Below are 24,827 nucleotides of genomic sequence, written 5' to 3'. Positions count from 1 at the left end.
GAAAGCATATTAGAAGTTCTTAATCCCGATTTTAGCAAGCCTTGCTGCTGCTTTATTTTAACAAAATTTTTTCCAATAAGTAGTCTGCAGCTGTGAAAACATCAGTAAAGTTTAATGTCATAATACATTTGGTTATCCGTAAGTCTTGGCATTTGGACTGAGTGAAATTTTGGAAACATATTTTGTTATTAAAAGGACACTATCAACATCAGTTGTTGATGACAGTCCTCTGAAAGCTTTCTTTCCGTAGAGGTTTTATATTTTGCATTTGATGTATCTGCATATTTTTCTTTTGAATGTAGCTGAAATTAGTGTTACTGTTTTTATTTCCTCATTTATTTGACAATGAAAGAAATAGCATGACTAAAAATAGCAACTATTGATTTTAACTTCCCATTGCGGGAGCGGACAAGTGGGGCCTTTTTAAAACAAACAGGAACAGTGAATGCATTTCTGTTTCTGCCTTAACTATTTATGTAGAGAGCTTCAAGATTTTCTGCTGAAGTATTTGACAGCTTGGTAACAAAATGCGTATAATAATACAAATAACAGTCCGTGTTGCTGGTGTAGTTTAGGTTTGGTTTTTTTTTTTTCCATTCCCATTTTGATTAAAGTTGTAACTGATACGCAACACTCAGGGTACATCTGTACTGCTGTCAGACAGAGGTAGCTGAGCTAGCTTTAAATGAACTAGCTCAGATACTGGAAACTATCTAGCTGTGGCAGCAGAGTTTAGTCCAGTCTAATTTCCCTGATGGAGTGAGGACAGGAGGATCTTGGGTTCCTTACGCTTCTGGTGTTTGCTATAATTTAAGAGAGGTGGTAAGCTATTCCTTTGTGAATATATTTTTGAAAGTCATGATTTTGCAAAGAATGGTGTTATATTGTCAAACAAATGCAAATAATAACATCTTCGGCTACTGCAGAGGGCTCATCCCAAAGGACAGGCTTGTTTTCCTTCAGGAACACTGGTGCTAATTTCCATTGTTGTGTTTCAAGGTTTTGCCAGTCTGGAAAGGCCCTCACCTAAACTGCAGATAATGAGGCATTTTTTCTAGCCAGGGTTGACTGACTTGGGGTTTGAGTTTTTGAGAGAGAGTTCTTCCCCACCCCTCCCAAACACAGGTTTTTTGCAATTTGCTGTTTAACTATATCACTCTTCTGCTAATATTTTCTGCTTCATGGTGGTTTGTGAACATTGGCCGAGAGATTCAAGGAAGATCTTACTCTTTTGTTGTAGAATATCTGATTTGGTATTTTGATTTGATGCTGTTGACAAGGGGTGCCCAAAGCATTCAGAGTAACGTATTGAACAGCCAGAAACATATTATGTGTTCACAACAGCTAAAAATTCTTTGAAGGAAAATAAAACAGTAACAAATGATTCTCTAATAGTAGTCTGTATTTAAATAGGTTAAGTCTACTGCTGGGAGTGGGCATTGGTGGGACTGGTTTGGGGTTTTTTTTTCCCAACACATGAGGATAGTGTTACCAGAATTAACTCACCTTGGATTACCTCAGTCAGTCACTACAGTTAACAGTAAAATGAACAGTAAATTCTTTGACATCTGTGAGCACATATATAAAATAACTTCTCTTTGAATTTTCAGTGGTGGTTAAAGACAGCAATTGAAAGACAAAACAGTATTCAACCAAAATAATTATAAGCTTTTAGTCGTGTGTGTGGAGGTTGTGCCCAAACCAAAGCTTTCCACAAATATGGGATTGTTCAAATGATTCATGGACTTTCACTACTTTTTTTAAATTACAGAAACATTGATAATTTTAAAAATTAATTTTCTAAATTATGTGCTTTCTTTCCCATACTTCCTCATCAGTCATTTTGGAACAGCATTTCTTACTAGCTGATACCTGTGCTTGTTGTAGTGGACAGTGGTGCTACAAATCCATCCTTACTATGAGCAGTAACAAAGATAGTCATGCATTGGTAGGGGGTATTGCTGCTGGCAATATCGTTACAGACGCTAGGTGATGAAATGGTGAAATGGGAAGCGTTCACCTTGCCATGTAAACTGTCAGATTTTGATGTGCAGATTACAGAACCTTATCTGCAATACTGAGTTACAACAGCTTGAGTATCTCTTAAGTTTAAACTGCTAACTTGAGTTGGTTAAAGAATGTGTTTCTAATGCTGGAGGACCTTTAAATGTGTTGAAAGAGATTATAGGTGGCTGAGTGCACCTGGAGTTATTTTTAAATAAATTTTTGTAATCTTATATAGCTTATATATTGCTATAATACAACGCTGCGTACTAAGACTTCAGCAAATTTTCCCAGAGGTCCTTCTTGCTGTTTGTAATTCAGAGAATGAGATGAGCCTTAGCATCAGCATATTAAGTGTGCTGGGCCTGACAATACAACATGGGTTAGAAAGTTTCATACTGTAGTAAGCCAGCTACGTACTGGAGGCAGGAGAAAATTCTTTTTTGGGCAAGATTTTTCTGACATGATGGATGTTGCCTGATAATTTTCAAGAACCAGTGAGAAATTAGTTTGGGTAAGATCCTTGGGAGTTCAGGTAAAAAGTTGCTTTCCAGAATGTTTTATTTACTGCTGTGATCTTGAATGGTGGAGGAGTGTCGTGCAGGTGGTTGAGGGTGTTATGGGAAGGTCTTTGTTCTTACTCACACCTGGCCTGTAACCACAGAGGAAAAGCTGGAAGACAGCTTGATAAGAACAAAACCACTATGTCTTGAACTTTCTTATGCTTTTCCTTCAGATACAGTGCTAAATTCCTCATACTATGCTGATAGAAGTCCATCTGGGGTGATACCTGTAAAATCTTAACATTTTGCCTTATAAAGAATTACGGTCAGTAAGGTGTTGACTGACTGACCGGTAATATGCCGTATATATAATGGTGCAAAAAGACATAGTAAAGTATCCTATCTATTGGACATCCTGAGAGAAAGAGACGAACTGGTATTAATTCAGTTTCCAGAACATCAGTATCAGTTATTCTTTTAACTCAGCTCTCGCTACTTCTAAAGTATCTCTTGTTCAACAGGTTTCTAACACCACTGGCCAATTCAGGAAAGCATTCATATTTTTCCTAATTATTATAAAATATTTTTCAATAATTGTATAATGTTAGCACATTGGGCTATTCATTCATTTGTTGGGTTTTTTTCCTAGCTAGGACATGCAGCTTCAATTATATCAACCTTACTGACTGTAGGAGTACTTGTTTTTATACTGCATGAATTATTGGTTATAAAAACAAAAGCAAAGTGGTGTCATGCTCCTAACTACCTGAAGGAAGCCTTCGTTTACTTCACTCCTGTTGTTCTGATGAGACATTGTATCTGAGACTAACTTTTTTACAGTTGGGAACAATAATTTTTCATATTAAAGTACACGTGAAAGTACTTTAGTACTTAATTAGAGGAAAAAACCCGCGTATCTCCACTACATGTTCTTTGTTGCTCTCAGTCCTGTTTCATCCGTCTTGAATGTTGTAATGCAGTTGGTCCCCGAGTTTTAAGTACCTCTTGCAGTTTGGCAGCAGCAGGGGGAGCAGTGTAGCTTTATTTGGGGGCTCTCCTTGACCAGTGCTAGAGTTAGTTGATTATTAGTCCAGAACAACTCTGCTAAGGCTCAAAAATCAGCTCATGTTAGGAAATGTTCCACTTCTTTCTCTCTAGGTGAGCTAGAAACATTATTCTGCTTTGCCTTGCTGCACTTCTGTAAAGCCCAAGTCCCACAGATGTAGAAGTGTAGGTGCTACGAGTAATTTATGGTCAGGTTTTACTCAGACTTTTTTGTGTCCTGGTGCAGAAGCAGGTCAGGCCAGTTAGACTCACAGTCATGAGGCTGGAAGGGATCTCTGGGACATGAGCTGGTTCAGCTGTCTGCTCAGAGCTGGGCCAGCACTGAATGCAGACCAGGGCTTTGTCCAGTTCAGTCTTGAGAACCTGCAAGGATGGAGATTCTTGCACCTTTCTGGGTAACCTGTTCTAATGCTTAATTATCTTCATAGTGAAATACTTTTCCTTATGCTGTCCCATGTAATGTACTGTAGGTCCCTTCCAACTGAAATATTCTATTCTATCACCATTGTCCCTCGTTCCCCTGCCGTGCACCTCTGTAAAGAGTCTGCCTCATCTCACATTTTATAATGTGCTTTGACACCTCACTTTGTCACCTACATGTTCTATTGTAAAACAGGTGGGGTTTTTTCCCACTCTTATTTATTTCATAGATTTCTTACTGAAGTCTCTGGTCGAATATTTTTTGGTCAGTGACACACACTAAATAAAATATCATCAAATGTTCCTATTTTTTTCTAAGACCATTGCATTTTTGGTTCGTGCTCAGTTTGTTATCCCCTATAACATGTACATCCTTGTATTTCCTACAAGGAACTGCCTTCTGTGTTACAAATATACATACCTTCTCGGAAACAGTAGTGTCAGATGCTTGTATGTGTATCATTGTGTTGCAGCAAACATCTTGGCCTTTTTTTTGGTTAGGGAAGGAAACAGTGTTGACAGTAAATTTGAAAATGCAGTCAAGTACAGGGTGGAGAGCAAATAGCATGGTAATGTGTATGTGTACTCATAATATCTTAAGCAGAAACTGACTTTAAAATTTAATTATTGTGCAATCTAGTGTAATCTTGGTCAAACAAGATTTTTTTTCACCTTTATATTTCTATTGTTTTTACTTACAAGTTAATTTAATCTTGTGCTGCGCATAATATGTCACTATGTTCCCACATGGATTTAAGATAAAAATACTATTTTCCATGTATCTACCTAGCTTTGCTCTAGTGAAAATGTGTTAGGGTATTGTGTTGCTGCCATGTAATTATAGCTGTGTAACATTTTTGGCATTTGTTGAATTAATCCCTTGCATACTTCCTCAAAATAAAAATGTTATTTAGATTAGTTACTGACATAATAAAACACATCTTTTAAAATTATATTCCTATCTGCATATGTGTGTGTAGGAAGAAGACCGAGTTCAGGATGCCATAGGTGGAAAGAAGATTATTAATCGGACGTTTCTTTCTCTTTCCCAAATTGCTACTTTGTCAGAACAAAATGTAGAAGGAGTTCAAAAGTAAGTGGTAATGATGATAATGCTAGAACCAATGTTATCATGAAATAAAAATTATAGACCATTTGTTATATTTCTTTTGTGATGGTTACATCGTTAGTCTTTAATTGCTCAGTTAAATCATTGATATTTAATCTGATTCATGAAAGATAGGAAGGAATACTGTTGTTCTAAGATCCACTTTGTTTTAGTGTATTTCCTATATCTCTTGATTTTTCTTTCACTCCTTTTTTTTTTTCCATTGATATTTCACATTGATATGGTTTCTGAATTTATTATAGTGTTAAATACGCTGTAAATCAAATGCTAAGATGCAAATAAGAACAGGCCAATACTGAGCTTTTTTTTATAAGTCTCACTTGGTAACTTTTTTGCTAAAACATTTAAGATTCTGTACTGTAACATGAGTTACTGAAAAATCAGAAAGGTTTTAAAAGTTCAGAAAGGGATGGAAAGCTTAAGAAGGTATTAGTAGGTAGCCGTTATGGTGCACTGGGGAAATAGCAGGCAGCCAAAGACTTCTGATGTAAGCCCATCTTGTCTTTCCTGTAGCAACACTCTCGCTTGTTATTAGTGCTTAATAGCAGCTAAATTTAGGAGGCCAGGAGTTCAATCTGAGACTCTAGACTTATATTTTAAGGATGGAATTTTTCAGAAGTGCCCGAATTATTTAGGAGCGCTTGTGTCCACTAGCAAATTCTTAGTGAATTGAAAGCCAAAGGGCTGGTCCACTGGACTAGGTTGGTTGTTGGGGTTTTTTTTTGGGTGGATGGGTGAAATAAAAAATCCAATCCTGTCCCTCTGAATATATAAACCATTTAATAGCGATTAAAATATTATTCCTGAAATATATTTTGTTCCTCTTATTTGTCACTGTTCTGAGGAGAAAAAAGATGTTCTTTCTGGGATTTTTTTTTTTTTAAGAAAACTGGAAAGAAAATTTGTTCCTATCAAATAATAATTAAAAATTTCTTTAATTTATGGTTTTCTCTTGCATGATAGGCCTCTTATTTTAGAGGAGACTGAAGTGTATAACTCACCGGAGACTAAAATGTGCTTAAGGACACAATTTATCGTGAAACTTTCTCGTTGAGATTAAAAAGAAAAGCATTGAAAGATCATACGTTTCTTCTTAGTCTCAGCTGATAACATATTTATTTTTATGTGTGTGTATATATATATACACTGTATAAATGGATCATAAGGTATATACTGGATCTGACTGAAAAGAGGATAGTTATGGGGTATTTTATGCACTCTAAGCAGTTTAGCAGCAGCATTGAAATTTTAAGTTTACCACAGTGCGTCATGTCTATACACAAGAGCAGTTTGAAGGCCACAGCTAAGGTTAGAAAATCAGAATAGATCTGATTCAGTATGAGAATTTTGATGTCCTGTGTTCCCATCTATCATAGAGTTTTATACTGCTGTCCGTTTCTGTAGGACTTGAGCACCTTCCGTGAAGGAAGAAATAGCAATCAGGGTAACTAGGAAGTCTAAGCACCCCATCATTTCCCAATCATTTATAGATACTGTTGTCAGTGACATGCCTTACAGAATATTGAAAAGATGAGTACTGGCATTGTTAGCATCATCAGAGAAAATCTAAATCCCTGAGAAGCTCTGATTATGAAAACACAGAGTTGGCAGAAGCTTCAGAAAGAGAGGATATGGACTGTTTCAAACCTTGGAAAGTTCAGCTGGCCGCGTTCCATTTCTATTTCAGTACGCAGTTAAGTGTTTTTAACCAACTTGCATGTGTACAGCCATACAAGTTTGTCATGCAGAACAAAGGAATATATGTTTTAAACAAAACCGATCGGATTATATGCTTTACTTTGTTAGCTATTGAGGCTTTAATTAAAAAAAGAAACTCATCTTATTTGACAGCGTATCTCTACTGGCTTGGTGAAAACCCTGACAAACTATTAGTTGCCTATCAGTAGGTCTGAGATTATTGCCCTTCTTAGGAAGAATGAGAAGTGGGGGGGCAGGGGGAAAGACTTTGCTCTTTTACAGGGGACTAGAAACTGTGATCACAACTGGCACCTGTATCATCAGGTATAGTTAAGAAGCCAAGGATTGCTTTAATGTAAAACTTTACTACCTGAGACATGGCTGAAGTTATACTGGAAGAACTGCAAACTGAAGTCCTAGCCCTGATCCCCTCTCTTCATGTGGAAAAATGTGCACAATTATTGTAAAAGACGTAACTAATTCTGTGTTTGGATAGAATCGACATAAATGTGTCAGCAACAGCATGGTCTCCTACACGGGAGTGTATTTTTTCATTACTTTTTCAAGTTAAAATAAGTGGAAAAATTTCCACAGTGTGCCAATAAAATAGGATGATGCTCTTCGTCAATGTCGTGACCATTATGAAAGTGGAATTTAAACTTCTAAATATTTTAGGTACTTTCAGTAATTTTATATTATATTATTTACATTAATTTTCAAATGTAATTTTTCTTCAGAGGCTACATGAAAAATAATCTTGAAAGGGAAGCAAGATCTTTTTAGTACTGTAAAACTATCTCAATTGGAGTGAAAGAGTGGTAGTAGAAAGTGGAGACTAATTGTTCCATTTCATCCTACAAACCCCTTCCTGAACAAACACTGACTTTTCCCTGGGGTTTTTGGTGTATTTCTCTTTGGTTTTTTGTAACGCTCTTATTTTTGTTATTTCATTAATCACATCTTAACATTTAAATAGTGTCTGTTGAAACCTGTAAGTGTTCATTTACTTTTTTCAGTTGATATGTCCTCTGATCATAAATGTTCATATCTAGAAATTGATGTAGCTAAGTTCCAGGAAGATATATAGATATATGTATAATATAATAATAGTAAATATTACAGATATCATTACAAGCAGACTAAATTAAACTTTGGAATCTGTAATTTATTTTTTTTATTTCATTATTTTACTCTGCAATGTCTTCTAGAAAGCTGGAAGAATTTTTGAATTTTAAACGATTAAAGACATCTTTGAAGGAAGCTATTTTGCTAGATTATTATACTGCGGGATTTTGGTGGGCTAAAGAAATGAACTTCAGTCTTATACAGCTCTCAGGATTCATGGATCTATTAAATCTCCTGTTGGAGAACCTCAGTGGTAAGTGTAATTAAAAATTGTAAAATATCTGAAGTGGAAGGCAAGAATGTTTTCCTGTCATTTTAATAAAGCTATATTTAATTACAAGTAATTGTAAAATGATTTATTTTCCTCTTGAATGTTGGCATGTTATACCTTGTTCCTGAAAATAATTCTTATTGGCAGACATGAAACTTTCATTAGAGACGACTGTAGTCTTTTTAGCAGAATATCCCCTATTCTTTGTCTGTATGATATGTGGTTCAAAAAGGGCCAGGTCCTGAAGAGACCTCGTCTTTACTATGGTAAAATAAATAATAATTACAGTAGAGTGAGAGCAAGGAGCTCCGAAATTCCAATTCCAGCTGTCTCAGTGACTGACTCACTGTAGCCTTGGGCACATTTCTCTGCTGTTTGAGATATTCAGTACATCCTGTAGCATTACAGCAGGTGAATTACATTTATTTTATCCTTGGAGGTCAACTCTCAGGCAGCTTTCTATATGGCAAATGCTGCACTTCTGGCACAAAATATATCGGTTAACTAAAGACTGGTGAGGGAAGTAAACTGGCATCACTGCCGAAGATGAAAAATGGCAGTGAAGGAACTGTGGCTCCTGTGGTTACGAGGGAAGTTGCAACAAAGCATGTAGCTTGGGTCTAGTGGGAACAAAATAGCCGAAAAAATGATAACAGCATCTGCTAAACCCCGTTTTTCAGCGATCGCAATGCTTACTTAACATTCACTTTGAAGGTGATTATGTCAAGAAAAGTCCATCCCAGGGGAAGAGTGAAAGGACTCAGCAGTTCCGTTCAAAGAGAAGATGAATATTTAAAATCAAGCTCATAACAGTTATTATACTCTTTCATTGTAATTTAATTCAAGGGCCTTTCTGACTTGGAATTTTGACAGAATATGTACGTGCTTTATGATCATTGGAATTCCAGTTGTCCTTCCTGTCTCCAATGAGAAAGTATCTTAACATATGCTAACTATATTAATATAACAATGGAAGAAGAATGGAAACATGTCAGAAATTAGTTTTATGAGACTGTCTGTAATGCATGTGTACTAGACAGGCTGGTAGCACAACCAATTATTAAAGCTGACTGATGTTTTTCAGGAATGTGATCTTAGCTGCATAAAGGTTTGCCAAACTTTAACTCTTTAAGCTGAAATTTTCCATGGCAGTGTCTGCCTCTGATTAATTTTTATATATAATATTACAACTAAAACAGTTCAATGGGCTTGCAGACAGAGGCTGTGGAAAAAAAAAAATATTATTTTATGCCCTTTTTTTTTTTTAACAGCTCTAATACCCCTATGCTTTGAAGTAAAGACATAAGGTTTGGCAAGCAAGTGTGAATTTGATTTTTGCTGTCCTGTGAAAATCCATTCAGATTTGGCTAAGATACATGGCTTTTAGGGAAAGAAAATGCAGTTTGTAAATGCTTACAGGAGACTTCTTATATTTTTTTTCACAGTTAAGTTCCCTGAATAATCTATCTTATAAAGTATGCTGTAGCCCACGGCTGAGATGAATTTCCTTGTAATTACTGTTCTCAGCTGGTACAAGTTCCAAGACCAAACATTTCAACTAAGAGCAAAATGCTAACATCTTCTATATTAATAACCATTTCCTTTCCCTTTCCTACACTGGACCCAAGCAGCCCAAAGAATTAAGCTGATTTGATCATAATAGCAAGAATAGTATGGAGCAGGAAGAATGGATTTAGAGAAGGAGGGTAGTGGAAACTCATTTAAGGCTGGTAAAGGAGAGAGGAAGACTGAGGTTTGGAAACTGGAGGCTTTGGCTGATTGGGAGGCAGGATGAATTACTTATGTGATTTGGTTCATCTTCTGTACATTGAAGGTAAAGTGCTCCTTATCTCACAGAAGTACTGTGAGAGCCTTCCTGAGAGAGGTAGTTGGGGATGAAAATCAGTTGTGCAGAGGACAGAGAAAATTTGGATGGCCACAGACCTGGGCCTCGGTGTTGTGACTTCTCATGATCTTGTTATGTGTCTTCACTTCCCTACTAACTGTGATATTTCTGGATCTATTGCTCTTTCTCATTTCCCATGGCTTCCATTCTATTCTATTCTATTCCATTCTATTTCCTCCACATTCTCTGTATTTCTTTCTTGTTTCTTCCATTATGGTTATTTATATCGTGCTGCCTCTGTTCCTGAAAACTGAGGAGAAATTCTCAGGGCTTTGATTGCTGTACCACTAAAGGGCAAAACTATAAAGACCAGAATCTTGTAAGTTTTTTAAAAATTTGTTTTCTGTACAACGAACCCAGGAGCAGATCAGTAGAGAATTAAAACAATAAGGAAAATAAATCTGTTTCAACACTAATGGATATTTCCCCATTTTCTGCTCTAGATTTTTTAGACTTAAAAAGAGCAAGTAAATTGTGTTTGAAACTTTTTTTTAAACTCCATCATGGTTCTAGCGATGGCACACACTGTACAGAAATCAGAAAGATGAATCCTTTCTTTTTAAAGATTCAGCAAACACTGATATATTTCAGATTTTTCTCTTTGTCAAGACAGTTAACAAAAAAAAATAAATTTTAATTCAAAGCTGTTTTGGCATTTGGTTTTGATTTCCAGGGTAAAAACATAAAGCAATTACCTATTTTGGGGGGGTGCAAAAATGTCTTCAAGTTTGATGATACATGCAGAGTATTATGCATATTCATGTTTAATCAGTTATGACTGTAAGCACTTTAAAAAAAAAAATTGGTTACCCTTTTTAACACCTGTTCCTGTATTACTGGTTTTTATTGCATGGTCAGAAGAACAATCTTTTAAAATACATAAACAGTAGTAAATTTATTTTAAAGATAAACATACTTTGCATCTCAAATTTACATACTATTCTGCCTGTGGTTATCTCTGCGTAAGAGGCCAAGTTGTAGTATTTCAAACACCCATTATTGTGATCCTTACATTAGAAAGGTGGATCAGTAATTTTTGTGATGGAATTTTAATGTACATTTTATTGATAAGAATAATGGCAACAGACAAAAGTGTTTGACTGCTGTTGCTTTTTAAGTTTCTACGTGGCTCGTAATGTAACTTCTTAAACTTGAAGAAGTCTTATAATTAAAATGGGCCAAAAAACCCGGTCCTACCCTGTCATGTTTATACTTAGTTTTTGTTCTTTGGCATTACTTTGCAGACAATCATATGACCTTAGGAGATAATTTAAAAGAACTTGGAAAAGCAATGGCTGGAATAGGAGAAACTGATTCAGAAAGAAGCGGTGACTTGAATTTCTTCAGCATTGAGCAAGCCAAAGCAGTCATTGATTACTTGAGTATCAGGTATTTATTTCTACAGGACCCATTATTTCTTATTTGAATAATGTAATGTGGTGGGAAATTGGCTGATAAGTTAAAATTATTTAATTGGATATGTTCATACTGTGCCAACATATTGCAGACACCAAATTTTAAAACATTAAAAAGAAGGGAGAATATGCAAGTGGCAGTAAAGATCTGGCCTCAGATGTCAAAGCCCAGGAAATAAATTTAGACTGGAAGTTTATCGAAATGTAAGATTGTGCTGAAAAGCTTCCTTCTGGGTTTTGTTTTGGGTGATAACAGGAAAAGCGGAGAGTAGTGTATAGAGAATATTCTTGGTTTGCTGTTAAAGCATTCTATTTTTAGATTCCAGTTGAACAAAATCCTAGGTCTTATCTATAAGTATTTGTCTGGCCTTGACAGCTGTAGTGGACTTCTTAAGTGGTTTAAAGTTATGTACTTTACAGAATTAAGGCTACAGTCATATGAGTCACAAAAATGTTGCATTTCAAATTTGCCAGAAGTTCAGTAACTATGTGAAAAGGTTTCATGACAGGTCTCAGCTTTTAAACAGAGACACAGAAAGAAATGCAAACAGCAGTAATTCAGTTATTTATCTAAGAAAAAAAATAAAGGTCTGATAGCAGCCAGTGCCACCTCTCCATGTAAAGTCTTAACTATACAGTAGTGTATACAGACCTTTCTCCACTGAAATGCCAGTTAGGACAGTGGCTATACTCATATACCACTGTTTCCAGTATGACGGACAGAATGGTTCTCAAGCTGCTGTATCACCCATGAATGTCAGGGGCAAGGAGATGGAAAATGGAAAAGGTACTATTGTAACATATGCTCATACACTGTACTTTGTCTGTACCTTTCAGCCCGTTTTCTGACCTGAATGGTGGTTAGAGGGAGAGGTTTTGTGGCCGGTGCGCATAAAAAGCGAGTAAGGTCATGACTGATCCGTACATAGAATTGTTGAGAATTTTCTGACTGTTCTTCTGCTAGGAAAAGTTTAATACATCAAAGAGGTTTTTTAAGAGTGTTTTCCTGGATGCAGAAAAGTATTTCCTCTTGAAGACAGACAAAAATATGAGGATGGCTGATAGCCTTCCAGTTTAGGGTACTCAGATTCAGGCTGGGGATTTAAACTCATCACAGGTGATTTCTCTTACAATTGGGCTATAAAGTTTGTCTCTTTCTGCTGCTCTCTTATTTTTTTTATTTTGTTTCCTTTTCATTGAAAATATAAAAAACTTCAGGTTCTTCCCATATGAAATGAGAACATCTCTTTAAATCTCAAATTTCTGTAGTCAAGGCAAACCAATGCCCTGCCAAGTACTAGCCCTAAACTAAAAGGAAACTTGGCATTTAAGATGTCTCACTCAACTTCTTTTACTTCTCCCTTCCTGTCTCTGCCTTTTGTATATTTATTTGGAACAAATGTTCTTTCCAAATAGCCTGTCTATAGCTTTTGTGTAAATTATCCGTTGAAAGATATCTTGTCCATGAAGTAATTCCTTCAGTCACAAGAATTTCATCCAAGAGATTAGGTGCTCCATCCTACTACCACCGAAGTATTAACTGGGCAGGAATACAATCAAGCCACAAGACTTTTGCAGCAGAATGGTATTTTGGCCACCAAATATGTGGTTGTACGTTCAAACTGCTCAATTTATTACATGTATGTGCTCTTGCAAGGTCATGGATATATACACATACACTGAAATGTGTCATATGTGTCCAGTTTATACAACCCATTATTTCAGTCATTTGAATATTTTTTTCAAAATAAGAACTGAATCAGCACACTTCTTATGCTGCAGTATTTTGAACTTTATGAACTCAGAAATAGGTTGACTGAGTTTTATTACAATTCAAATTAATGTATTACTTCAACATTTTTTCTCATTTTTCACTTTTTTTGTTTAATTTTGAATGATAGGCCTATACCTTATTTTTCTCCTACTCAAGATAGTATGACATGTTTAAGTTCAGACCACATTTTTACAGATGAGCTATAAACCCATGGGATTTATAATGGAAATGGGGACAAATGCTTAACCACATTGGCACAAACTATGCAGCAACTATAATGACACCTTCAGGTTTGGTGGAAGGTGACAGTTATCATCTTTTTATCTTGTCTCCTTGGGCAAACACACATCAACATAGCTCTTGACATTTTCTTTCAGGAAGCAGTGGAGCTAGGGAAATATGTCATTGTTAATCACATTCAGATTCTCATATGACATCATAAGAGGGTCTATTCTTAACAACCTTATTTGCAAGAGTAATTATTAATTGCTAAAAAACATCAGTACAGAATCTTTTAGTTGTTCAAAACAGATATAAACAAAAAAGCATTTTATATAATGCCTGATAGAAGAAAGAAAACTACACTGTTGTTTCAAAATAAATCTTGATGTATCATTTACGTGATTTGATTTAAAGAGCATTAAATGGAGGAATTCTTTCCTTGATATAGGATTAAGGGTGCCAGGTTGAACAGAGTTCTGTTCAAAAATAAATAAAATTCAGAGATGCCAAAAGTAATGAGTTATATTTTGGGGAATATTATAAATTATCTGTACCTGTAACATAGTCCATAAAGAATATCATAACACGTTTAGAGGGGAAGGGGAAGAGCTGATTTTCAGGTGCTGTAAATCTGGCTCCCTTCCAAGGCACTGGAATCAATAAAAGAAAAAAAGTTTGAGTTGTTAAGTTCTGCCTGTGCAGTTTGAAAGATATATATCTTATTTCTTGTGTGTCTGTGATATTCATAAAATATTTTTTCTCTTTTACAAATAATCCTTGTTAGAATTTTACCAGATAATAGGTGTGTATATGAGGGAACACGTGTATTTTCATAAATTGGTGCAGGTCATTTCCAGGTTAAGTCCTGAAGTTTGCTTAAGCATAATTCCTGTATCTCCACTGAAACATGGCAGGGATTCTTTGGTGAAGTACTGCAATAAAAATGTACTGCAGATGAAATGGCAAATATTGTAGCAACTTAATTAATCACTTATATGCTCTGGGTTTGGGGGAAGGGAACTTGTAGTTTATAGTAGCCAAATTTCTTATGCAAGTTGGTAAACAAATTTGTTTTTTAACTAATGGTAATTGAATGACTGAATTAAATGTAACTGTAGAAGAATACTTTAATAGGGCACTTAAAGAGCCAAATGTTCAATGAGGCTGCCATAATACTTCTCACAAATTAAGAAATGCATCTGTACATATGTGCAAAAATCTCTGCACCCATTTGGGTAAAAATGCATTTGAAAGTTTCACAGATGCATTTGACTAACTGCTGGAAGATGTACTGTTGTAGCGTGAGAGAGGCAGGCCATGCTGCTGTTTTAGCCTCCTAATTCCGAGCTGCTTTCATGGGCTGGAAGAACCACTGCTCTACATTAGTCGGCACTTCAGCACTGCTGAAATTAGAGCAAATCCTCTCTGGTCTGCAGTATTTCATGGAACCTCTGGTACTGTGGCACTGGCCTGTGGCAGTGTGTAAGCATCGGTGGTGTTTCAGAGAAGGTCAGCTAAAATGGTGCGTACTGAGCATCGACTCCCACAGTTGGCTTCCCTGTTACCTCCCAGAGCCAGGATTGTATTTCAAACACCTACATCCCACCGCAGCAGCCTCTCGCTTTGCATGCAGCTGGCTGGTCGAGCCCTTCTGCTGGCCGTGCCGGCGTGTGAGGCTGCCGAGCGGGAGAAAAGCCTCAGCGCCATGGGGCGGGCAGCCACGGTGGCACCTGCTGGGGCTGGCTCTCTGAGAGCCTTGGGCAGCGCCACATCTCAAAGAGCAGCCTGTGCTGGGTTGTGTGGCCAGGCACTGGTATTGTAAACACACTTTCATAGTATCAGAATGATATCCTGCAGCTAGTAGCAGTGACTTTAGCATTAGCTAGATAATTGTGTATGTTGGGTGTAATAGGTAGTTTCACGGACCCATAGAAAAATTGATGTTGGAAGAGACTTCTGGAGGCCATCTAGTCCAAAGCTCTCCTCACAGTAGGCCTTGCACGTGCCAAGCAAAGAGGCATTGCCATCCCAGTTGGTGGCTCTCGTAAAAAAGGAACCTGTGTCCTGTCCTTAGCCAGAAAGCACAGGAACCAGTTACAGATGTTCCCTGCTAATACTGCTGTATCTTTCATGGGTACATCAGGCAGGAGTGCGACAAACTCTTGGAATCATTCTTCAACCTGGACTTGCTATGAAATCACAGAGCTGTGTTTTAAATCATATGTCAAAATGACATGACAGAAGCCAGAAGTTCTATATCATGATTTTAAGAGAACAAGTAATTGTAACAGATGGACTGTGACAAACCAAACCTTTGATTAAACAAATGCCATATCATTGATCATGAGGAAATAGAACAAGGAAAGTTATTTAGAACATGTGAAAAGGAAAGCCATATATGTTTTAAGGAAGATAAATATTTTAGGCCATTGAGAAAGTCTACTTCAAGTTACTTTTATTGTAATACACAAAACTCCAGTGTGTCAATCTAGTTCTTTCATTTTTCTTTAAGGAAATAATACGCTGATTTTGAAACACGACCTTGAGAGAATAAATGCTTCCATTCTTTATTGTTTTGGTGTTCCAAGATTAAACTTGCTCCCTGGACTGGCAGCCCATCCCAGAATCTGAAAGCTGATTTGGCTTTGTTTCCTTCTTGTCCACTATTTCTGATATTAAGGGCATAAGTATCCTGGTGATAAGTGTTTCAGGAATTACTTTTTCCAGAGTAGAATTTTGTCTTCTCAGAGTTCAATTTCATAAGGACGAAGTGGATGTATTTTTAAGTATCGTACTGTATTTTCTATGGTCATCTGATAGTAAATCATGTAAATTAAATATCCTGCGTATTGTATCTGAAATTAAACAACCATTTCTCTTTAAAATTTGGAATATTACCATGCTGGAGAGTAACTCTTAGTTTAACAGAATTTTTAACGTTGTTACCTTTCCAAAGATATACAGCTGTAATAGTACTATTGTCTCTTGTTTTCCAGCTTATTTAAGCACTATAAACTATATGAATACCTCTTCCACAGTCCTAGAGAAGAACTTGTGATAAGTAACGAGGTAAGTCATTTCTATAGATGGAACTCATTATGCAGAGTTATTTAACGAATGCACCATGGCATATGTTTTATATTGCTCAAAGCAGCTTCATGTCAACATCACTGCATTACTAACGTAAAATGGCTGATTAAAGAATACAAGTTAGATGTTTTGATCCTCATGTTCAAAATTAATTTTGGATTTCAAAAAAAGTGTAAATGCATTGCTTGGTTAAGATGTTAGTTATGTTAAATCAGGAATACTTTTGTGTATGTATTTATATGTTGATGCATGTAATTTGAATTAGCAGTGCATGAGCCTGACTCTATTTTAAAATCAGCAATCGAAATCAGAAAAGGTTGTGTACCAAGCCTAGTCTGACCACAGTCCTAATATTTATGTATGCGTATGTACGTACAGAGTTTTGTTTCTACTGTAGCCACCAACAGTTAATTATACTGACTGTAAAGAAACAAGCTAGCTAGAAATTCAGCATTTTGAAAGCATTCTTTTAATTATAGTGAATTGGCTTGACTGTAAACTTTGTCATGTATTCTAACTTAAATGTGAAAAGATACATAGGAAAAAGCATTGATGCAGGATGTGGCCTTTAATCAAATGAACAGATTCATTTCAACAAATAAACCTTCCTTTAGCCCGACTGTGTGTTTTGAGGATATATGTGACAATATGTTGAAAAGGATTTACATTTATAATTTATATTAGGAGACAACTGGTTGCTCAGAGAGGCACGGTAGTGGAATTTTTTTGATGGCACTTATATTTTAGCTTATCAGTACGCAGTGAAGTTAAAGTTAATGCACTAGAAAATTTTCTGTACACTTTAATCTGGTGGTTTGACTGTAAATGACATGGGATAATTTCTTCCCATGTTGCTTTTAAATAGCTGCCATATTCTAAAAAAGAAGGACTTTTCTTGACATGGATGCAAATATGTGAAAATTACTCTCATTATTTGTAAGGTGGGTTAAAATTCTGACTGTGATGAAATCAGTGACACAACTGTCATTACATAAGTAGAGCAGGACTTTGGCATTACTGTGTTAGGGTTGGTTTTTTATGTTAGCAAATCAGAATCAATGGCACTTTCTAATTGGTAAAATTATTTTTAATGAGGCTTTGATTAAGTAATTTCTTGTGTAAATTTGGGTAATGTATCTTACCAGTTGTAGACTACCTTAAAAGAAATGTCTTTGTGCTTTCTTAAAACCCATTTCTGGATGGCAGAGATCAGTGTACACGGTCCCAGCCACGGAAGAGTGGTTGCTCTGCACAGTTTGTCTGCTGGGGAGTACCAACTCTGCTGAAGGTACCGCCTCCACTAAAGAATGGCAGAAATGTGTTTCTGTGAATTATTTCGGTGATGATCCACCGAGGAGCAAGTACAATCTACAATTATAACTGTCACAAAAACCTTCATAACCATTTTTAGCCATAACTCTTTTACAGCCATTTCTTATCTATGTGGCAGTTCAGTTTAATCTGTGTTTCGTATTCTGAGTTTCATGGCAGAGAGTCTTTAATTTGTCTAACCACACTGCAATGCCCAAGAAAATCAATACTTATATTCCTGTAGAGTTTATTTTGATAGAGTGATACATTGTTCTTCAATAAGTAACAGTTTAAGGCATTGAAGCTACACATACAAATTTATGGCATTATTTGCACTTGCTTTATGTGTTAAAATGTGATGAGAGGTGAACCCAGCATTAGACTTCAAGTTCTTTTGCTATAACTTTGTTTTATTTAGAAATGCTTATCCATAAAGAAGAGCATTACCTTCTGTGTTTGCAGTCCCTTAGACGAACTGCTCAAACCCTGACGAGGTTAGCAGGGCAGATGTGGTTTGTTGTCTATGGCCATGGCAGGAGCTTGCCTGGAGTCGCGTGCACTGCAGTGCATCTGCCTAGGGAACAGAACGGGGCAGGAGATCGACTGGGAAATCTGCTTGTGAAAAGGATACGATAAATCTGTGCTGAAACGCTGACTGCTGTCTTGCTATGTAGATCAATGTCTTACAAAAAAAAAAGCCCATGTAGACACATTGCGGCCCACAGCTGGATTTGATCCTTACTCTAAGCTGAGTGCTGTTAATGTCTAAAAAGTTTTACTTTCGCTCCAACAATAAAAGTCTGTTCTTTTGGAATGGGGGACTGTAAATTGTAATGGCCAGATTTGCCCAAATAACAAGAACGATGGTGTTCTAAGAGTTTAATTACAGTATTATCTCCTTTTGCAAATGAAGACTTTGAGACAAGTCAGTGAAATGACTTGCTTCAACTGAAATGATTTGCTTCGACTCAGTTTGCTTTAGCTCAGTGAGTAAATTTGTGCTCCACATGTGCCAAAAGTGTTACCTACTGAATAAAAGTCCAATAGGCTAATGAGAAGACCTGCTTCTTTAAAAGAGATGCAGCTACAACAAACAAAAGCAGTACTTAGTGTTGTAATGGCTTTCCTCTTAGAGAAACCGCAGTATGTGTTTTCCAGAGAAATCTTACAGCAATGGATTGTAAACTCACTGGATTTTATTTTTTCTCTAGCACAGGCAATTATACAGTGTTCTCAATCAGGTTTCCTTTTTGATCTTTCGCTGCAGTTATTTCCAAATGACCCTGTCATTTCCTGTATGGAATAAAATCAGACAAGAAAAGGGAAATGACTCAAAACTGAGTTAGATTATGCATACAATATCTGTGGCCATGCCAGTTAACAAAATTTAAGTTACTTCAATATGGCACGTAGTTAGTGGAGCTTCACAGTCTGATTAATATTCCGCATTTGATGCAGCTAGCATAATAGAACCACCTTTGTAAAATACAGACAGTATTTAAGTCTTAAAAAAAAAAGTAACAAACGCCTGACTAATTTAAATATATTTTTACATTGGCTAAAGCCTTTAAACCAAACTGCCTGAGGTGATCATATTGCCTAGGAAAAAAAAAGGTTAAAACTGAAAGACATGAATGCTCGGTTAGATGATAAAATGCACATCATACGTCTAACCTACTTTGGCAGCATTTAAAATTTAAAACTTGCCTTTCCAGCTCTCAAATCCCTTACTTCTCCTTCATTCCAGATCTACAAAGACCTATATATTATGTATGCATGAATACCTGTTAGAAAACATGATGGTACAAGGAATTACTGAGAAGTGTTAAGATTGCCAAGTAAATGCATTGCTTTTTTTTCTGTTACTATTATGAGCAGTTCCCCACATTTAGAATGATTACAGAAGAGGCAGTGCTTTAGCTGTTCTGTGGCTATGATCCAAAATAAAATGCATGTAGTGCTAACATACCAGAGTTCTTCAGGAATATTGTTGTTAAAGATACTGTTTTTTCCTTTTGCCCGTTCTGGCGGTTTTACTCTCTAGCTGTGATTTAGTACACCTATATTAGCCTGCAATTTCAAAGAAAGCAAAAGGAGTACAGACTAAATCTTGATGTGCAGGGATTCAATGCAGCAATTCCTATTAACAAATGTCAGATCTTATAACAAAGGTTTAAATTGTTAATACGTGAATTGTGTAGAAGTTTTTATTCTTTTCTATTTCTATGTTCAGTTAATTTATTTTGCTTTGATAGGATGATATATTACAGTACACCTAGTATTTTTTTTCTTACATTTACAAATTGTCCCTTATACTGCAGTTCATGTTTTTGCTGCTCTCTGTTGTGTATTTTTGGATGGAATGAGGCTAAGGTCTTTTGGGATTATGTCTGCTTTGAAACATTTCCTAATAAAAATAATGTGGTTGGTAAATCTAGTTTTATTCCTAGTTGCTTTAGCCAGCCTGATGGAGTAATCTACTATTTTATGGCCCAGATGACTAGCTAAGTTTGACTTCTTGAAATAGTAGTGTACAATGTAATTTTCTTTAGAGATGTCATAGCGGGTCAGGTTGCAATAAAAACATCGAAGATTAAGTTTAATGGCAGTGCAGATTCAGTATTATAGCAGTCACTAGATATCATCCTCCGTACTTAGAGTTCCAAAACAGTTTCCATTAATGCCTTCTTTCCATGTACTCCTTAGTTTCTGAAACATTAAGCTTTCGGACTATGTCTGGTCTTTATCCAATTGTGGGTTGGGTTTTTTTTTTTTTTGAAAGTTTGAACAAAATCCCTTCTGTGTTTGAATTTAAGGGAGTGGATAGGAAGAATATACTCTTTGAAAGCTAATAAAGCTTTTTTTCTGATGGCAAAAGACCTGAAGTCTGGGACTTGACTTTGATATGTAATCCTCATTAGGTGTTGCATATTTAGATTGGTTAATCAATCATTGTTTAAACAAATTTGCTCAACAATTTCTTGAGAACTGCATTTTAAAGAGGTATGAAACCAGAACATTTTCTTAAGCATATCAGTTCACACTAGAGAGACTCATTCCCCAGCTAATGGAGTGCATGCTTTTCAAAGCTTGGAGGTTTCAGATATTTGCAATGCTTAAGAACCACTGAGTTTATTTTCTGTAGCTTTGTTTTGTAAATATCACCATGGCAAAGACGTCAATACTACTTTGAAGGAAATAAGAGCATAGGACTGGAAGGGACCTCTTCAATTGTCAGCTCTAGTGCCACTTTCTCGTAGGAAAACATATATAATCCTCTTCAGAAACTCGTTAAACTCCAGCGTAAGAAGTTAACTTTCTTGTCTTTGCTCTTCCAGTTAGAAAGCTGCCCTGGTGCCTGGTTTCTGTAATGGTTATAAAACTTCTAATTTCCAGTATAAGTGTATTCATGACAAGCTTATGTGCATTTGTCCTTGTGCCAATTTGTGCCAGTATTGACCTTTAGTTCTTGTTCCATCCCCAGCATTTATTTTTCTAGTGTGTAAAGAGACAGCAATCTTATTGTCAGCCTTCATTTAGCAAAACTAGAAAAGCCAGCCTTCTCTAATCTTTCTTTTAAGGTAGGCTTTTGATATGTGCATTCTTACATACTTACCAGCCTCTAGTCATCCTGTTGGCCTTTTTCTGTAATTGTTCCACTTTAAATCAGTTTTGTTTGAACATAAGTGACCAAACTGCACATAATATAGTTGCTGAGATAAAAGCAAGGCCTTATACAATATCAACAGTGCTTTTTTCTTCTCTACTGGGAATAGCCTACAGGGTTGGTCCTAGAATCACATTTTATACCTGTATCATGTGGCTGTCTCGTCATAGGTCTGTTATTCCAGTTCTCCTTTATTACTGTATTTTCCAGCTGAGGTACTCCCAGTGCACAGTAGGTTTTAAAAAAAAATTATGTCCCTACAATGTCACCTCACAATTTGTCATTGAATACAAGAGCGAAATAGTCTTCAAGGTTATTCAGTCCCATCTGTATGACATTCCTGCCCTCTCATGAATTGATCATGTCTCACATTTCTTTGTCTAGAAAATTGGTTAACTTATTAAATAAACTATGAAATTAGTCTGGCATCGTGTATCTTTGATAAACCGATGTTGTGTTATATCCCGTTTTTCTTTAATTTCCATGTCCTTATTTATTTTTTCCTTCAAAACATATTTCTCAAGCCTTTATTGCTACGAAGATCAAAACTACAGCTTCAGGAGTAGGTTCATTATTTTACAATTATGAATGTTTAAAACTAGCAAACTGGTACTTGGTCTTTTGATGTCTGAGGGGAAATTTTTGATGTCCATTACAGAAGTGTGTAGTACCGAAGACTGGATTACTGAAGTAAGCAGCTGGAGAGCCAGTGGGTTTTGTGACAAAAATCACTGATATGCAGTCCTTTGATCTTGAAGTTTGCTCAAGAGAGATCTTGAAGGACTTGTGATTAGTCCGAATGAAAAGTGAAGTCTGTTGGAATTGTATGCAGTATTACTTGAAATATTTTAAGCATATCTTGCACAGCAGAAACCACCCTTTTTTTTTCAAAGACCGTCTTTGGTATACTCAGTTGCCTGTAGTGGAGATATACGGACCTTTAACAGTTAGGTTTCCATGTAGGTCACATCCTGATGGTCTTCTACAGCAGTTTTAACATACCTGAGTTTTGGTAGCTGAACTGTGCTGCCCTGAAAGCCAGTAAGAGCTCCAGAGAGTTAGTGGAATTCATAAGCCAGTGCTGAGTACTTTTACAAGTCTTGCTTTAGAGTACGATTGACAAAATGTTTTTTAAATTATTTTCTTAGGAAACATTAAATACAAAACAAACCTGCTTTTTAATTCAGTAACATGCGTGAAGTCATGAAAGTAAAAATTCAGGCAGGAAAAATGCCAAATAGCTGACATAGACTATGCCTTCAGTATGCTGAGCACTGTGGTTCTGACCCAGCCAGTGTTTAAACAAGTGCCTCTTTTTAAGCACTTGGGAACTTTTATTTCAATGGACCTATTCATATACACAGAGTTAAACTGAGAAGTGACTGGGGTCACATTGCTCAGCACCCTGGAGGATGAAAAGCTAAAGACACTAGAGTCAAAAAATTTTGAAGCTCATCATAACTTTTTATTTCAGTTGTACAGTTGACAAAGCGTCACATTTTTTGACTGTATGACGTTCAATAAGAGTGAGAGAGAAAAAAGTGAATTGTTGGCAGTAAAACATTTCTGGAACTGTGTAGAAATTAATATATTCACAGATGTGCTCTCTGAGTTTTTTAATTATTTATTTATAAAGTGGCTTGATTTCTGTATGTAGACGTACATAGTTCTGATAACAGCAGTAATGGCTTCTTTAGTTCCTGGAATGTATGTCAACTAGGAATTGTAGGCTTTGACAAAAGGACAGACAGTATATTAATGACAGCATTTTTCTGCTATTCATCAGAGTGTTGTAAGATCCAAATGACTAAGAAGTGCTATATCAGAACACTGTAACACACATCTATATTTATCAATCAATCTGTAAATCTTAATGGAAGACAATGAGATTGGCAAAAATGTATTGTCTTGGGGAAATTTTAAAATGGTTAAGCAAAGTACCTGAAGGTAGACTATTAGGATATTAATTTTGTTTTACTTTTCTAATATTCCTGAATAGGAATATCCTGTTGCTGCCCGTTGGGAGCTGTTGTTTTACTTGACCAGTATCAAACAAAATAATTGGAGCTGAGCAAAGATCAGTAATTTTGTTTCGTAGAAGATTCTGAGATTTTTGCAGTTTGATTTCTTTCCAGTTTAAAACAAAAAATAAACACTTTTAATAGAATTGTTATTCTTACATGTCTGTTTAAACTCCCTGACACCAAAGCAGTGCTCTTGAATACCATTTCAGAGCCCAAACTAAATCCTGGCAGCATACAGTGTAGTTGGCTCTGCTGGAGCAAGGTCCACATGATTCTGGGGTCTGCAGTGTGCCCTCAGCTGTCCATAAGGCATGTTGTTGGGGAGCGAGGAATCTAGAAAGCAGGTTGCTACATCAGCCAATGTGGCAAACTGTGTCAAAAGAGCTTTGTAACTAAGCTGGTGAGAACCAGGTAGACTGCTGCTGGCATGGTGATAGAAAGTTATTTGTGCAAACTCCATCCTAATTTTTTAGGTAGTTCAAAGAACAACATTTGTAAGGAATCTGCCAAAAAAAAAAAAAAAGGGACACCTTTTATTTTCATTCACCCAAGGCATTATGTCCACTGCAGAACAATACTATTTTCAGTTTTAAACTCTTCCATGTAACATAGCATGAATCAGGGAGTTATTCAAGAAGCTATTGTGTTTCATTTATATTTTGCTTGTTCAAATTTAGCTGCCTTTTTTTTTTTTTTAAATTGTTTGCCAGCAGGTACCATTTTGGTACTCGTTGGTCCAGTGTGACCTACTGGAGACTGGTTTGCCAGAGCAATTGCCCTATTTCCAAAATTTCCAGGATCATTTTTGTTAATTGGCAGGCAGAGATCCATGAACTTATACTACAGTGGGCAACTATTTTTGTACCCCCTACCTTTATCTGCAGCTTTTCAACATCTTGAAGATTAAATTGTATTCATAAAAGTATCTGTGGAATGGACAAGTGATGTGATATTTCATGGGAATGTATCCCCATGGGTGAATATTTATGTATCAAATTCATACATCTTGTGACCTTATGTTATGAATAGCATGTTAACCTTATTCATATAAATAAACAGCATGGCATTTCTTTACTGTGATGATTTATAATCAATATATATTTTTATAAATTTGTATCCTTTTCGTTGGTGTTATGAGGACAAATGTATTCAAAGTCTAAATAACAGATAAGCTTTGCAATCCTTTAAAGTCCCTTTTTAAAA

At 36.2% G+C, this 24,827-nt stretch overlaps 1 protein-coding gene across 1 annotated transcript in view; it reads left to right on the top strand.

Moving 5' to 3' along the window:
* CABCOCO1 (ciliary associated calcium binding coiled-coil 1) overlaps positions 1-24,827 on the top strand; it is a 50,653-nt gene that overhangs the window by 1,789 nt on the left and 24,037 nt on the right. The window contains exons 2-5 of the mRNA XM_059821317.1: positions 4,973-5,085; positions 8,028-8,197; positions 11,366-11,510; positions 16,529-16,601. Coding sequence (XP_059677300.1) covers positions 4,973-5,085; positions 8,028-8,197; positions 11,366-11,510; positions 16,529-16,601 — 501 coding nt within the window. The remainder of the gene's footprint in view (positions 1-4,972; positions 5,086-8,027; positions 8,198-11,365; positions 11,511-16,528; positions 16,602-24,827) is intronic.

The sequence above is a fragment of the Gavia stellata genome, chromosome 9, assembly GCF_030936135.1.
Source record: "Gavia stellata isolate bGavSte3 chromosome 9, bGavSte3.hap2, whole genome shotgun sequence".
Classification (NCBI taxonomy): domain Eukaryota; kingdom Metazoa; phylum Chordata; class Aves; order Gaviiformes; family Gaviidae; genus Gavia; species Gavia stellata.
This window is presented reverse-complemented; position numbering and strand designations above follow the sequence as displayed.